General features: G+C 53.6%; 2 protein-coding genes across 2 annotated transcripts in view; one reads left to right on the forward strand and one right to left on the reverse strand.

The window, feature by feature from the left end:
* LOC146421112 (uncharacterized) overlaps positions 1 to 16,833 on the reverse strand; it is a 382,384-nt gene that overhangs the window by 106,427 nt on the left and 259,124 nt on the right. The window contains exon 6 of the mRNA XM_085047575.1: positions 7,388 to 8,104. Coding sequence (XP_084903701.1) covers positions 7,388 to 8,104 — 717 coding nt within the window. The remainder of the gene's footprint in view (positions 1 to 7,387; positions 8,105 to 16,833) is intronic.
* The window catches only part of LOC146421116 (uncharacterized), a 248,287-nt gene that overhangs the window by 57,527 nt on the left and 173,927 nt on the right, over positions 1 to 16,833 (forward strand). The gene's annotated exons all lie outside the window — the stretch shown is intronic.

A 16,833-nucleotide genomic window follows, 5' to 3' on the forward strand; every position in this document is an offset into this window, starting at 1 on the left:
CCATCCTCATTTGCTTTTGCTGTGCTGTTATAAGGTCTATTGCCAGGGTGGTTTGATTTGTTATGATTTTGAGGGCTGCTGGTAATCTGATAATGCGGTTCAACATATAAATAGGGGTTCTATACCCCCAAGAACCATCTTGGGCCCAAGTGGCCCATAAGTACTGATGATTCTTTCTGGGGTCAATTGGTCATCTGCCCTCTTCTGAGTTCCCCCTATTAAATCTCTTTTTTGTCATTCTAGTTAATCATAAAGTAGGACTCCCAACTCTCGTCCTTGAATCCAGGGTAATAGAAAGAAAGAAGGTCTAATCACTCCTAATGCACAACTTCCTGACCAATTTTGAGGTAAGGTAGCAGAAGCAGTATCCCCAGGTAACCAGAATAAACCTTTTGGAGCTTCCCAAAAGTTGTAATCTTCCCTTTTTATCTCTTCCCAAAATTTTGAAATTCCTGGGACATCTAGGAATGGATTTACTTATTTTGCAATACATTCATATAATCCTTTGTGATTTATGTACACACACCCCATCTTTCCTCCTTCTCTAGACCAGTACAGGTTAGGGGCTTTCGGTATCCACCGGGTATGGCTGCCATCTGTAACTAGGTAACATTTGCACGATAATTGGCCAACCTCTGTGTGATGCTTTGGTCCTTTTCTCCATATACACTCTTCACCAATGGTTTTGGCTCATAATTTCCATTGTCCCCATCGACTTCTTGCAGCTAATACATCTCTTTCCATTTTCATCCACTTTAACACATCTCATGCCCTTAAACTTATACCCTCCCATGGCCACATTTTGGTCATCTTGGTACCTCCACAAATCCAGCAACTGGACACACTAAATTCTTTGCTTATTCTCTCTACCATGTCCAGAAATAGATTTTTCCCATATGGTATCATGCCTTCTTCTTCAACATCCCACACTCCTTTTTTTAGCTCTTTCTATGTGATTCAGTCTTCCACATTTCTACTTTTTGTCAAGCCTCCCTCTGGATCATGCTCGAAACAAATCCATTCTTCTTTTACAGGGCATTCTCCACCCAATTTTTGTTTGCAATTCCCTGTGTTTTCGGTTAGCCAATATGTTTTCCCTTCTTCTTCTCAAGTTCGTAATTCAGGAAGATTGATACACTCGGTGTTCAGATATGTATGTATCCTTACAAGTGACTTTGTAACATGCCCTGCATACAAGGGATAATAGCACTTGTCACAGCTTCCCAGGAGGTGGATACTCAATACCCAAGCTAGCCACAGGGGTCTGGCACAGGATACCCTCCCAGCCCTCACACCTATGGGGGCTCCTCCCAAGGTGGGGATGGTTCGTCTGGCAAAGGCAGAGCCTGACCCAGTCTTGCCCCCTCCGTGCTTTCTCTTTACCTGGGTGTGGTATCTTCCTTCAGGACTCATCTTCTCCTTTTCCTGAAACCAGGTTCTTCACAATTGTTTAGGGTCTAATTGTCCAGATACATGGGGAATGCTCTACACTTTTCACTTTTGGTGGCACTTAAGAAAAACACCAGAACAGTGAAATTATTATAATTAACCAGATAAACTGGGAACTTTGGAACAATTGGCTCAACTCGTAGTGGTTAAATCTTATAATAGAATCTCACAAGCAGTTTTTAAGCATAGAAACTTGATATAGCTCAGTGGTGGTCACAGGGTGGTCAATTCCTTAGGTCTTTTCCACAGGGTCAGCTTCAGACCTCCTGTCTGTCCAGTGACTGACCACTCAGTGGGAGCTGGAACTGGCCTTTCACTCGGGTGATGTGACTCCAACCCCTCTCTTTGGTTTGGACCGTGGTGTTCATTGCATGAACCTGAAAAGGACCTTCCTATTCAGCAGTTAGCGGTGTATCCCTCCAGACTTTGATTAAAACCCAGTCACCTGGCTCAGTTTTATGGATCTTAAAGTCTATGGGCATAGTTTCGGTCAGATATCCTCACTTCATTAGATCTTCCAGAGTGATGGCAATTGCATGAATATAGTTATTGGTGATATTCTCTCCTTCAGTATATGCACCTGTGCTAAAAGGGGCAATCAAATAAGGCAGCCTGAACATAGCCTCATAGGGGGAAGCTCCCAAGTCAGCCCGTGGTCTGGCTCTAATCCTTAACAGGGCTAGCGGAATGCATTTTAACCAATTCATTTGTGTCTCTTCCATTAATTTTGTTATGGTGTTCTTAAGTGTTTGATTCATCTGCTCAACTTTCTCTGAGTTCTGGGGATGCCATGATGTATGAAGATGCCACTTTACCCCCAAAGCTTCCATTATCTGGTGTAAAACCTTTGAGGTGAAATGAGGACCTGGGTCTGAGTCAATGGTATTGAGCACCTCATACCTAGGCATGCCATTCAGCATCAGAGACACCTTTGCCTTGCTTGTCCCCACCTGCCATCACTGCCTGCAGTGTTCTGTTCTAACTGCAATCTGGGGACACTTTCTCAATCGTGTCTCTCAGTGAAAACCATTTAAACAACAAGGAACTCCAGGGTTTCAATTGAAGTTTTTCTTCTTCAGAAGTTTTTTGCACACACCCTGAGGGACTGAGTCTGATGCAAACAGCACCAAAGCCCCACGAGGGTCATTCAAGTCCCTGTGCTGTTGCTGTTGCTGCTGAGCTGGGCTGGGCTCCTGGCACAGAGGAGCTCCTGGCAAGCGGCAGCGCTGCAGAGAGACAGCTCTGCCCAGGAGCAGCTCCTGTGCACAGCCCAGCAGGGCTGGGGCACTGCCAGGCCATCTCAGGGACACGAGCAGGGCACACCAGAGCTCACAGGTGCTCAGCATTGGCAGGGGCTGTGCCATGGCCCAGAGGGGGCTGTGTCATAGCCATGGGCACCTCTGGGGCTGTGTCAGAGAGCCACAGAGCAGCTGTGATGTCAGAAAGGAGCTGTGTGACATCACAGACTGGGTTGTGTGAGGTCACAGATTGGGCTATGACATCCCAGAATTGGTTGTGTGAGGTCATGGAGCAGCTAAAGGATCACAGAGGGGACTGTGTGACATCACAGGGCAGGCTCTGATATCACAGGGTTGCTGTATGACATCAGAGCAGGCTGTGCAGTTACAGAGTGAGCTGTGTAACATCACTGAGTGGCTGTATGGCATCACAGAGTGGGCTGTGTGACATTACTGACTGGCTTGTGACACCACAGAGCAGGCTGTGATATCCTAGAGCAGGGTGTGATCTGTGACATCATAGAGAGGGCTGTGGCATCACTGACTGGTTGTGACTCATCAAAGAGCAGGCTGTGACATCAGGGTGTAGCTGAATGACATCATACAGCAGGCTGTGAGGACAGACAGTAGACTGTGTGACATGACAGGGTGGTGACGTGACATCATGGAATGGGCTGTGACATCACAGGACAGCTTTATGTGACCATAGTGAAGGCTGTGTGAAATCACAGAGTTGCCTGTGACATCACAGAGTGGGCTATGACAACACAGGGTGGCTGTGTGACATCACAGGGTAGCTGTGTGAGGTCCCTGAGGAGGTCACTCTGCCCCAGCCCCCCTCACAGTCCCTCCAGACAAGTCCAACACTGCTCATGCACAGCAGGGTCCCCTGTCCCCCCAGGTCCCCCCTGCCCCCCAGTGCCACAGCCTCCCCCAGAGGATGTTCCACGAGATCGACCCCCAGAGCCTGACACGGGGACAGGGGGGACAGGGCCCTGGGGGGTGGGACAGGGGGACAGGGACCACCCAGGCAGTGTCCCTGTGTCCCCCAGGACGAGAGCCTGGCCCAGGGCTCCTTCACCCTCTTACGAACGAGGGCTTGAGAGCACTTAAAAAATCCCCAGCAAGGGATCAGCAAAAACCAGATTTAATATTAAGCAACAGCACAGAAAAGTTCCTTGGTAAGAGTCACTCTGCTCCTGACTGCAGAGTTCAGGCACACCAGGGGAAAAAGCAACAACAAAAGCAAGGAAATCCAGTCAATCAAACCAGAAATGACCTGAGAATTGGCACTGTGTGTGTGTGTGACAAAAGGACAGTGAGGGCAAGGATAAAAGGAATATGGCCTAAAAGCTTAACAGGCCTCAAACTTAACAGAACTTAACTTCTACCTTAACCTGAATTTATACCTTAAACTTAACAACTTAGCAAAAGAACATCCCTTAGCAGCATTTCACTTAGCTCATACCTTATGACTGAACCTCACTTACAGGCCTAACTCACTCAGATATCCAAGGCACTTCAACGCCTCCCAGAGCAGCATTTCTCCCCCATTTCCAGAGCAGAGGCACACGTGTGTGCACACAGACAGACAGAGGCAGTGCCAGGGAGCTGTCAGAAATTGCCCTGGAGGGCAGGGAAATGCTCACTGTGGATGCTTTTGCATCTCCCCAGCAGGCGAAGGGTTGAGCCTGGAGGAGTGGGGGGATCGGCCCAGGGTCCCTCGTTGTTCGGGGATGCCCCGAGTGCAGCAAACGGGAGAGTTCCCGGCTCGGAGAGGCCCCACTCAGAGGGAGCTCACTGCTCCAGGAGAGCTCCAAGGGGCTCCTTTTGGAGCCCCTTTGATAGGGCCCCAAGAGATGGGCTTTAGTCACAGCAATGTTTCATCCTGGCTGCACTTCGCATCCACAGCTTTCTCCGACACTGTGAGAACAGGGATGTTGTGCCACTGAGGGAAGGAAAACAGTTCCCAAGGCTGCTCCTAAAGAAAGCAGGAGCTGGTTGGACAGCAGCAGTGCCTGGGAGCAGACCGTGTTTGTGATCAGCTGCAGAGGAGCTGAGCCCAGGGGCTGTTGGCCAAGGCTGAGGCCTAACGAGCATTTCTCAGATCCAGGGCTGTCCTGGAAAGGTGGTGGTGGGGATAATTCACACCCTCAGTGTGCTCCCAGTTCCTCCCAGTATTTCCATGTCTGTGCTCCAAGTGCTGCTCACAGCCCTGATCCGTGGGGATGGGAATGTCCCGCTCCCTTCCCGGGGCAGTGTCACACCTGAGCCAGGTGTGCAGGGCAGGACCTTGCCCTGACCCCAAGCACTGTCCCACCTGCAGGATCTGCTTCCCATCGGCCTCTTCCTCCTGCAGCCCCAAGCCCAGGTTGGTGCTAAACAAAGGGCGCTGGCTCAGGGTCATCCCCCGGCAGGGGCTGTGCACCCCCTCTGCCCCCTCCCCAAATTCCCTCCTGGGGGAGCAGGAGCTGGGTCAGGAGCCCTGTGGGGAGGGAAAAGGGGGTGACACTGGGATGGGAGGTGTCACACAAACCACTCCCTGCAATATCAATGGGCCCAAGAGCCACCATAACCCCATTCCCATCTCCCCCTACACCCACCCAAATTCTCTCCAAGTCACACAGCCCAGCCAGGACCCCAAACCTCTCTCACAGAGCCTGCCATACTCCCTCTCAGCACCACAAATGCCCCCAAAAGCTACAAAAGCCCCTCCTAATTCCCCCAGGATTCCCTAAATCCCCTCCCACCCCCCATGACACTGACCAGGAGATCGTGGTGGACAGGAACATCCACAGCTGGGAGCAGCTTGGGCACTTCAGCAGTGATTTGGGCACTTTGGGGGGCACATCCCACATGGGGAGACCCAGGCCAGGGACTGGGACAGACAACTGGAATTCCTGGACAACAGATGGGCTCAGGTGGACACATTCTGCTGGAACTATGAGACTGTTGTCCTGTCCCCCAGCCTGGGCAGCCCCAGAACATCCAAATCCTCATGAATATTCCCCTGAACCCCACATTCACCCCCAAATCCACAGTAAAATGGTGCAGCTTTAGATCTCTTTGTTTCATTTCTTTATTTTACCTCAGCTTTGGTTGTTGTTACAAGGTGAAGAAGGAAATCATTTAGGTTGGAAAATACCTCCAAGATCATCCATCATTTCTTGATGCCACCAGAAGAAACAATTACACAGCAGGTAACAATTTTTAGGGTGTAACATTAATAAATCAGCTCTTCCCAATGAATTTCAGAAGTCAATCTGAGTCCCGATGGATGTTCCTGCCCCTGCGTTTGTCCAGGTGGCCACAGGGAATCAGGAGGACATGGAAGCCACCAGCCAGGTGCCTTCCCAACCTGAGTATGTTAGTTTTGCTCAGCCCAGAACATCAGCAAGCTATCTTTAGCATCTAGGGGAAACTTAAACCCTTCAAAAGCTGTTGTGGTAGGCCTGAAGAAGTGGCTGAAGGGTTGGGAGAAAACTCACCCCTGTGCTCATGAGCTGGTTTTGCTTAGCCCAGTTTTTGCTACTGGGTGGGGTGGGGCACAAAAATGGCTCCTGTGTGTCCTGGGTGAATGTTCTAGAAGTTTTCACCATGTCCAGCAGAGCCAATCTCTGATGGCTCTGAAGATGATGGACATGCTGCTGGCCAAGTCTGGGCCAATTAGAGATGTTGGTTACACCTCTGGGATATCATATTTAAGAAGAAATCAAAACAATGTGAGCAAGCACTTCTTTTTAGACAGAGGATGAGGAGGAGGTGAGAATATGTGAGGGAAAACAACATGGAGACACCAAGGTCAGTGGAGAAGGTGGGGGAGGAGGTGCTCCAGGCACCGGAGCTGAAAATCCTCTGCTGGCCGTGGTGAGGACCATGGTGAAGCAGGTTGTCCCCCTGCAGCCCATGGGGTCCACGAGGGGTGCAGAGATCCACCCACAGCCCGTGGGGAGGTGCTCACGCTAGAGGAGCAGGTGGATGCCTGGAAGAAGCTGTGATCCAGTGGGAGTCCCAGTGCAGGGAAAGGCCTTGTTCCTTGGGATGGAAACAGCCTGGCCTGGGCTCGGAGCTCTGAACCCTGTGGACAAGAACTCATGGGGCAGCAGATTCCAGTGGCTGCTGCTCGAGAGATTGGACCCACAGCAAAGAAGTTTGCAGAGGACTGTCTCCAGTGGGAGGGACCCATGGCTAAGTAAAGGACTCCTCTCCCTGAACAGCAGAAGATATTTTGGTCATGGACTAACCAAAAAACCCATACCCTGCCCGCCACAACCCCCTGTGCTATTGGTGGGAAAGAAGGAGGGGGGTGAGTAGTGTATTAAGAGCTTACTCTGTTTAGGGTTAGGTTACCAATAAATCACTTTGCAACTTTAAGTTCTCAGCCTGTTTTGCTCTTCATTGCATCCTGCCTGGTTCATTATCACAACTCATAACCCCTGTGTGTGTGTGTGTCTGTGTGTATGTGTGTGTGTGTTAGGGTTTTCTTTTTCCCCTCTGCTCTGCACAGCTGCAGCAGGGGATAGAAGAGAAAGCAGATTTCGTAGGTGCCTGGCATTTGGCCAGGGTCAAACCACAACACTGGGTCACTGGGAGTGTGGGTCACCAGGGCTCTTCCCAATGAGGGTCCTCAGATGGGGGATGAATATCGAGCAGTGCATGAAGCTTTTCCCCATTCGGGGCACTCGCAGGGCTTCCCTTACTGGTGCCTCTCTTGGTGTTGGGTCAAGTGAGAGCTCCTGGAGAAGCTCTTCCCACACTCAGGACACTTGTAAGGCCTCTCCCCTGTGTGGATGCGCTGGTGGGTGATGAGGTGGGAGTTGCGCTTGAAGCCTTTCCTGCAGTCGGGGCAGCGGAAGGGCCTCTTGTCTGTGTGAATCCGCTGGTGCTTGAGGAGATTGGAGCTGGTCTGAAACCTCTTCCCACACTCGGGACACTCATAGGGTCTCTCCCCAGTGTGGATCCTCTTGTGGCAGATCAGGCTGGAGCTCTGGCTGAAGCTCTTCCCACATTCCCCACACTCATAGGGTCTCTCCCCAGTGTGGATGCGCTGGTGGGTGATGAGGTGGGAGTTGCGCTTGAAGCCTTTCCTGCAGTCAGGGCAGCGGAAGGGCCTCTCGTCTGTGTGAATCCGCTCATGGAGGAGGAGATTGCAGCTGGTGTGAAACCTCTTCCCACACTCGGAACACTCATAGGGCCTCTTCCCAGTGTGGCTCCTCTTGTGACATATCAGGTGGGAGCTGTGGCTGAAGCTCTTCCCACATTCCCCACACTCATAGGGTCTCTCCCCAGTGTGGATCCTCTTGTGACAGATCAGGCTGGAGCTCTGGCTGAAGCTCTTCCCACATTCCCCACACTCATAGGGTTTCTCCCCGGTGTGGATCCGCTGGTGGTCCATAAGCTGGGAGATCCTTCTGAAGCTCTTCCCACATTCCCCACACTCGTAGGGCTTCTCGGTCTCATGAAGCGTCTCAGGAATCTCCAGCTCCGAAATCGGGCTGAAGCTCTTGCCAACTTCCTGGCACAGGGCGGATCTTTTCTCTTCAGAGCACCCTGGGCTGGGTTTGCAGCCCCTCCTTGGGCAGCATCTCTGGGGCTTTTCCTCCTGGTTGGATTCCAGAGTCATGGAGCTGCTCAAAATGGCCTCTTTCATGAGGTCCTGCCATAAGGACTTGTCCTCCCTGGTCTTTCTCCTCAGATCGTTGTCTGGGGAAGGAAGGACAAGGAGAGGATTTGGGATTTGCCTCCATGCCAGAGGGAAGGGGAAGGAGATCCCCCCAGTCTATCCCTACCAGGACAGAGTCAGCAGCAGGGTTGTCCTGCAGTCAGGGGTGATGCTGAGCTGGGAGATGGAGGAGAAGAGAGCAGGAAAGGGGCAGTGACTTCCTCCTCACCTGCCTGGCTGTCCTGGGGCATCTTCCTCTTCCTCACAGCTTCCACCTTCTCCATCTGGCCAAGTTTTGGGAATTGGAAATCCTCATTTGGGTAAAAAAAAGGTGTGAGTGCCTTGGGTTGGGGGTTCCTCCTGCCCAAGTCTATCTCTAGAAGTCACCAGGTGTTTTGTGTCTATAAAATCCTCCTAAAATAAAAATGAGTTCAGAAAAAGCCTCCCAGGAGTTCCCCCTTTCCAGTCTCCTCTCTTTGGGGTTCTGGGGTTTCCCATTCCCAAAGCTGCTGGGGCTCCCAGGGATCCTCCTTCTCCTGGGTCCAGATTAGGGATGCCGTGGGGTTTTGGTGCTCCCAGGGGTCCCTTCTTCCCTGATTGTGCTTTGGCTCCAAGGGCTCCCAGGGTCCCCCTCTGCAGGCTCCCCCCACTCCAGGCACTCGGGGCTTCCCCCTCTCCCCATTGCCCCTTTCAGTGTCACAGTGTCCCAGCCCTGCCTCATCTCCAGCCTCCCCCACCCCTCCAGGCTGCCAGGGGTCCCCCAGCTCCGGTGTTGCCCCTCTCTGCTCTCTGCACTCTGGGAGTCCTGCATTCCACCTCCCTGGGCTCTCCCAGGGATCCCCAAAACCAATGGCCTGTCCTAACAATACCAGGAAATTCCCACATGGACCACCCCCAATATTCCACCAAAGGTGCATTTATGGCTCAGCTTTGGAGTCCTGCAAGATCCAAACATACCCTCTGACCCAAAAAATCCCTGCCAGGGACATGCAAAGATATCTGGCGCTTAATTCCCGACTGGGCCAGTTCCAAAAACCCCTCTAAAATGAAAACCCCAACCAGAGACCCCCGATAGCTTTGGGTTGAGCTCCCCCTCTGTGATGACCTGTGGAACGCAGGGGAGGCAATGATCCCAGAGCCAGGGGTGCTGCAGACACAGTGGGTGGTGAAATCTCATGGTTCTCCTGCTCCTCCTTTTCCTGCTCCTCCTCCTCTCTCCCTCCTCTTCCTCCTCTGCTCCTCCTCTGCTCCCACCCCAGAACTCCATTCCCCACCCTCCTCTGCCCCTCGGCTGCTGCAGCACTGGCTGCTGGGTGGGGGGAAGCCCCCGATCAGCCCCAGGGATGGACAGGAGGCTTGGGGACCCCCAGTGCAGATCCACCTCCCCCAGAGCCCCAGGGAATTGCTCCAGGGATCCACTGCTGGGGGACAGGGCTGGACCCCCATGGAACTGCCCTGCTTCCGTGCCAACCCCACCTTTCCCTCCCCTCTCCTCCCCTTTCCCATCCTTCTCCCAATCCACAGACCCCTCCCAACTCAACTGGGGTGTCCCATCCCCCTCCCGCTCTCTTTGGGGGTCCCAGCCCCCTCTTTTCCCTTGCTCTTCTGCCCTTGCACCATCATTCCCTCAATCCTGAAACCCCCCTCCCCTATGACAGGTTTTGGGGGTTCCAGGCCCCTCCTGCCCACTCTGGGGGTCCCAATCCCCATTTCGCTCCATTTCGGCTCCCAGCCCCCCTTCTCACCACGCCCCCCGCTCACCCCGCGGCCGGGGGGACTCCCAGCGCCACCAGTGCCACCAGTAGGGCCCCAGCTGCCCCCACACGCTCTTGCCGTGCCCAGCGCCGGTTTTGCAGGTGCCCAGAGCCCCAAAGCAGCCCCAAGCGCTCTGCCCTGGGGGGTCCCCAAAGCGGCCCCGCCCCGCGCGGCACTGGCAGCACCAGTCCGGAGCAGTGCGCAGCGCGGGCGGGCGGCATCAGCCGTGCCGGGCAGGGCTGGGCAATGCCCGCGGGGCTCCCCCCGCACTCGGCCCCCAGTTGCCGGGACAGCAAGGGGGGCCCGGCGTGGGCGCCCCCCACCTCCCCCCTCCCCAAATTCCGCTCCCGGGGGCGCTGGGGGCGAGGGGGGGCGCAGGTGGGGTCCAGAGGTTCCAGAGCCACGTGTCCCCCGCTGCCAGTGCCACCCCCGAAGGATCAGGGGTACCCCAAAACTCCCTCACAGCTGCCGGATACCCCGCAAGCCCTTAAGGAGTGGGGTCCCCCCGGCTTCATCACCCCCAACCTTCAGCTGCCTCATCTCACGCCCCATCCCACCCATCCTCCTCCCCCAGACTTCATCCCACACTCCAATCCACATCCAACCCTTCCCAGGCCCCATCCCATCCCATCCCATCCCATCCCATCCCATCCCATCCCATCCCATCCCATCCCTCCCAGCAGACACCACCGGGATCCCCTAAAAATCCCACATGCTGGTGACTCCCCCATATCCCCCCAAGGGGTATTTGCAACTCTTCTTTAGACTCCTGCAAGATTCAAAAATCCACCCTCCCCCCCCAAGAAAAACCCTACCGGGCAGCCAACGAAGATATTTGGAGTTAGGTGCTCCATTCCTACAAGGTCCAAAAATCCCCCCTCCCAAAAAGAACCCCAGGCATCGCCCAAGATATTTGGGCTGAGCTCCCCCTGCCTGCTCACCTGTGGGATGTCCCGGGGGGGCGATGCTCGCGGGCCGAGGGTTGCAGAAACACAGAACAATAACTCCTGATGTGTACCTTTGGGTGCTCAGTGTGTCTGCTGGGAGCCTCCTCAAGGGCCTTCAGCCACTGCTCAGCCCAAGGACAGCAGCAGCAGCACCTTTGCAGGGCCCAGCAGGGCTCTTGCCAGCTGCCCTTGCCCACCTGCACACAGAGCCTCCCCCAGGCAGGGCCCTGCAGACAGGCAGGTTTCTGTAGGGCCGGGCGAGTGCACAGAGGGTGGGATGGGCTCTGTGAGCACTGACAGGGACAAGGCACTGTTGGTGTGTGGGAGGTGCCGTGCACAGCTGGGGACAGGGAACACTGTCCTGAGTGCCAGGCTGTCCCTGCCCTGCCCTCTCAGGCACAGCACCACAACATCTTCTCTTGTTTCTGCATTCCTCTGATACTGTCACTGTTATCTGGTGCTCTCAGGGAGGCTCTGGGCTTTGCAGCAGCTGAGGCAGGCACTGCCCTTGGGATTCCTCCCAGCCAGGTGTGTCCATGGGAATGGGGTGTCCAAGCTTCCCTGTGACCTGTGGGGCTGTGGGCAAAGCAGTTGATGGGAAAGGGGAAGGAGCTGAGCCTCCCTCCCTGAGATGCCATCATGAGCACACCTGGGGATCTCCTTGCTGTGCCCTTCCAAGCTCTGAGCTTCCCCCCTGGGTGCAAATCTGTGCCAGAGCCTCTCAGAGTTCCCTGAATGCCCCAAGGGGAAGTGCAGAGATGCCACAAGTGAGGAAATGCTGTTGGGTTTGCCAAGGGAACAGTGAGTGTCCTTGGCAGAAGGAGGGGCTGAGACCTTGCTGAGAGACCTTTGGAGAGGGTGAGACATTCAGTGATCCCTCTGCTCTCAGCAGGGTCTGGTTTCTTCCCAGGGTGACAGGGAAGTGTGATTGTGCTGTGATTGCATTAAAGGTGCAAACCCAGGGCAGTTGGGAACAAGCCCATCCAGCCCCTCACCTTGCCCTGAGCCACAGGGAATCCCTTTGCCTCTCACATCTCTCTGAGGCAAACTCTGAGTACAGCAGAAATGCTGGGGATTTGTGACCTCAGAGAACCAGGAATGATGTGTGGGCAGGAAAACATTCCTTAAAACTCCCTCCTGCTATCCTGTGGAACTGTGAGTGAAAATGCTACCAAGCCTTTCTGCATTAGGAGGGATTCCCCTGACAAATCCTGAATATTCAGCCTTGTCCCTCTGCCCCATGGCCACAATCCCAGGGCAGCAGGGCAGGGATGGCTCCTCGAGAGCCCCACGCACAGGCCTGGCTGCTCATGGCACACTCAGACAGCACCAGTGGAGCTCAGGCAGGGACCTGGATGAAGGTTTTCCCAGAGAAGGAACAAGGGTGGATGAGTCCCAGCCGGACAGTCTGCAGGGAATGGCACAGCTTTGGCTCAAAGCAGCCTCTCCTGACTTGTCACTGTCCTTTTCTCCATCAACAGGTCCCCATGGCCAGACACAGCAAATGTCCAACAGCAGCTCCATCAGCCACTTCCTCCTCCTGGCATTTGCAGACAAGCGGCAGCTGCAGCTCCTGCACTTCTGCGTCTTGCTGGGCATCTCCCTGGCTGCCCTCCTGGCCAACAGCCTCAACATCAGCGCCGTAGCCTGTGGCCACCACCTGCACACCCCATGTTCTTCTTCCTGCTCTGCCTGGCCCTCACTGGCCTGGGCTCCATCTGCACCACTGTCCCCAAAGCCATGCACAATTCCCTCTGGGACACCAGGGACATCTCCTATGTAGGATGTGCTGCCCAACTATTTATTTTTGGTTTTTCATTTCAGCACAGTATTATCTCCTCACCATCATGTGCTATGACTGCTCTGTGTCCTTCTGCAAACCCCTGCACTGTGGGACCCTCCTGGGCAGCAGAGCTTCTGCCCACATGGCAGCAGCTGCCTGGGCCAGTGGCTTTCTCACTGCTCTGCTGCACACAGCCAATACAATTTCCCTGCCCCTGTGCCAGGGCAATGCCCTGGGCCAGTTCTTCTGTGAAGTGCCCCACATCCTCAAGCTCTCCTGTGCACACTCCAGCCTCAGGGAACTTTGGCTCATGGTCATTACTGCTTGGATAACTTCTGGCTGTTTTGTGTTCATTGTTTTCTCCTATGTGCAGATCCTCAGGGCTGTGCTGAGGATCCCCTCTGAGCAGGGACAGCACAAAGCCTTTTCCACATGCCTCCCTCACCTGCCGTGGTCTCCCTGGTTATCAGCACTGTCATATTTGCCTACCTGAAGCCCTCCTTCCATCTCTCCTCATCCCTGGATCTGGTGGTACCAGTTCTGTACTCGGTGGTGCCTCCAGCACTGAACCCCCTCACCTCCAGCCTGAGGAACCAGGAGCTCAAGAAAGCTCTCAGAGGACTGATTTCTGGACACTTTTCAGCTATCACAGACTGCCTGTTTTCCTCTCTCACTGGGTCCTGGTGCACATCATGACAGGCCAAGTCTCTCCTCATTTATATTTTTTCTGCTTCTGATGGTGTTGCCTTCAAAGCATTAGTATTATTCATTCTCTCCAATTTAATTATCCCTTCATCTTTTGTAACTCAGAGACTTCATGTAATTGAGGAGTCTCACATTGTATTTGAGTGAAATAAATGAACCTGTAACAACGTCTCCCCTGTCCCCATGTCAGGCTCTGGTGGAACATCCTCTGGGGGAGGCTGTGGCACTGGGGGGCAGGGGGGACCTGGGGGGACAGGGGACCCTGCTGTGCATGAGCAGTGTTGGACTTGTCTGGGGGAACTGTGAGGGGGGCTGGGGCAGAGTGACCTCCCCAGTGATGTCACACAGCTACCCAGTGATGTCACACAGCCCCCTGTGATGTCACACAGACACCCTGTGTTGTCATAGCCCACTCTGTGATGTCAAAGGCAACTCTGTGATTTCGCACAGCCTTCACTATGGTCACATAAAGCTGTCCTGTGATGTCACAGCACATTTGATGATGTCACATCACCACCCTGTGGTGTCACACAGTCTACTCTCTGACCTCACAGCCTGCTGTATGATGACATTCAGCCACACCCTGATGTCACAGCCTGCTCTTTGATGTCACACAACCAACCAGTGATTCCACAGCCTTTTCTATGACGTCACATACCACACCCTGCTCTAGGATGTCAAAGCCTGCTCTGTGGTGTCACAAGCCAGTCAGTAATGTCACACAGCCAACTCTGTGATGCCATACAGCCACTCAATGATGTTGCACAGCTCACTCTGTAACTGCACAGCCTGCTCTGATGTCATACAGCAACCCTGCGATATCACAGCCTGCCCTGTGATGTCACACAGTCCCCTCTATGATCCTGTAGCTGCTCCATGACCTCACACAACTAATTCTGCGATGTCATAGCCCAATCTGTGACCTCACACAACCTACTCTGAGATGTCACACAGCTCCTTTCTGACATCCCAGCTGCTCTGTGGCTCTCTGACACAGCCCCAGAGGTGCCCATGGCTATGACACAGCCCCCTCTGGGCCATGGCACAGCCCCTGCCAATGCTGAGCACCTGTGAGCTCTGGGTGTGCCCTGCTGGTGTCCCTGAGATGGCCTGGCAGTGCCCCAGCCCTGCTGGGCTGTGCACAGGAGCTGCTCCTGGGCAGAGCTGTCTCTCTGCAGCGCTGCCGCTTGCCAGGAGCTCCTCTGTGCCAGGAGCCCAGCCCAGCTCAGCAGCACAGCAACAGCACAGGGACTTGAAAGACCCTCGTGGGGCTTTGGTGCTGTTTGCACCAGACTCAGTCCCTTGGAGTGTGTGCAAAAAACTTCTCAAGAAGAAAACCTTAAATAGGAACACTGAAGTTCCTTGTACTTTAAATAAATTCCTGTGAGGGACATGACTGAGAAAGTGTCCCCAGGTTACAGTTAGAGCAGAACACTGGAGGCAGTGATGGCAGGTGGGGACAAGCAAGGCAAAGGTGTCTCTGATGCTGAATGGCATGCCTAGGTCTGAGGTGCTCAATACCATTGACTCAGACCCAGGTCCTCATTTCACCTCAAAGGTTTTACACCAGACAATGGAAACTTTGGGGGTAAAGTGGCATCTTCATACACCATGGCATCCCCAGAGCTCAGGGAAAGTGTAGCAGGTGAATCAAACACTTAAGAACACCATAACAAAATTAATGGAAGAGACACAAATGAATTGGTTAAAATGCATTCCGCTAGCCCTGTTAAGGATTAGAGCCAGACCACGGGCTGACTTGGGAGCTTCCCCCTATGAGGCTATGTTCAGGCTGCCTTATTTGATTGCCCCTTTTAGCACAGGTGGATATGCTGAAGGAGAGAATATCACCAAAAACTGTATTCAGACAATTGCCATCACTCTGGAAGATTTAAGGAAGTGAGGATATCTGACCAAAACTACACCCATAGACTTTAAGATCCATAAAATTGAGCCGGGTGACTGGGTTTTAATCAAAGTCTGGAGGGATACACCGCTAACTGCTGAATAGGAAGGTCCTTTTCAGGTTCATGCAATGAACACCACAGTCCAAACCAAAGAGAGGGGTTGGAGTCACATCACCCGAGTGAAAGGCCAGTTCCAGCTCCCACTGAGTGGTCAGTCACTGGACAGACAGGAGGTCTGAAGCTGACCCTGCGGAAAAGACCTAAGGAATTGACCACCCTGTGACCACCACTGAGCTATATCAAGTTTCTATGCTTAAAAACTGCTTGTGAGATTCTATTATAAGAATTAACCACTACGAGTTGAGCCAATTGTTCCAAAGTTCCCAGTTTATCTTGTTAAATGGGCACCTCTGGGGCTGTGTCAGAGAGCCACAGAGCAGCTGTGATGTCAGAAAGGAGATGTGTGACATCACAGACTGGGTTCTGTGAGGTCATGAAGCAGCTATGGCATCATAGAGGGGACTGTGTGACATCACAGAGCTGACTGTGACATCACAGACTAGGCTGTGAAATCACAGGTTGGTTGTGTGACATCATAGAGCGGGCTGTGACATCACAAAGAGGGCTGTGCAGTTGCAAAGAAGACTCTGCCATCATGGAGGGTGGCTCTGTCTGACATCACAGAGCAGGATGTGACATCACATTGTGGCTGTGTAACATCACAGAGCTGTCTGTGACATCTAAGAGCAGGCTGTGTGATGTCACAGAGAAGGCTGTGTGACATCACAGACAAGATTGTGACATCACAGGGTTTCTGGGTGACATCTCAGAGGGGTTGTGACATAACAGAGAAGGCTGTGACATCACAGGGTGGCTGTGTGACATCACAGGGTAGCTGTATGACATCACTGGGGAGGTCACTCTGCCACAGCCCCCGTCACAATTCCCCCCAGACAAGTCCAACGCTGCTCATGCACAGCAGGGTCCCCTGTCCCCCCAGGTCCCCCCTGCCCCCCAGTGCCACAGCCTCCCCCAGAGGATGTTCCACGAGATCAACCCCCAGAGCCTGACACGGGGACAGAGGGGACATGGCCCTGGGGGGTGGGACAGGGGGACAGGGACCCCCCAGCAGTGTCCCTGTGTCCCCCAGGGCGAGAGCCTGGCCCAGGGCTCCTTCACCCTCTTATGAACGAGGGCTTGAGAGAACTTAAAAAATCCCCAGCAAGGGATCCGCAAAAACCAGATCTAATATTAAGCAACAGCACAACAAAGTTCCTTGGCAAGAGTCACTCTGCTTCTGACTGCACAGTTCAGGCACACCAGGGGAAAAAGCAACAACAAAAACAAGGAAATCCAGGCAATCAAACCAGAAATGAATTGAGAACTG

This window comes from Lichenostomus cassidix, unplaced genomic scaffold, assembly GCF_008360975.1.
Source record: "Lichenostomus cassidix isolate B80296 unplaced genomic scaffold, HeHo_3.0 HiC_scaffold_43, whole genome shotgun sequence".
Lineage (NCBI taxonomy): Eukaryota > Metazoa > Chordata > Aves > Passeriformes > Meliphagidae > Lichenostomus > Lichenostomus cassidix.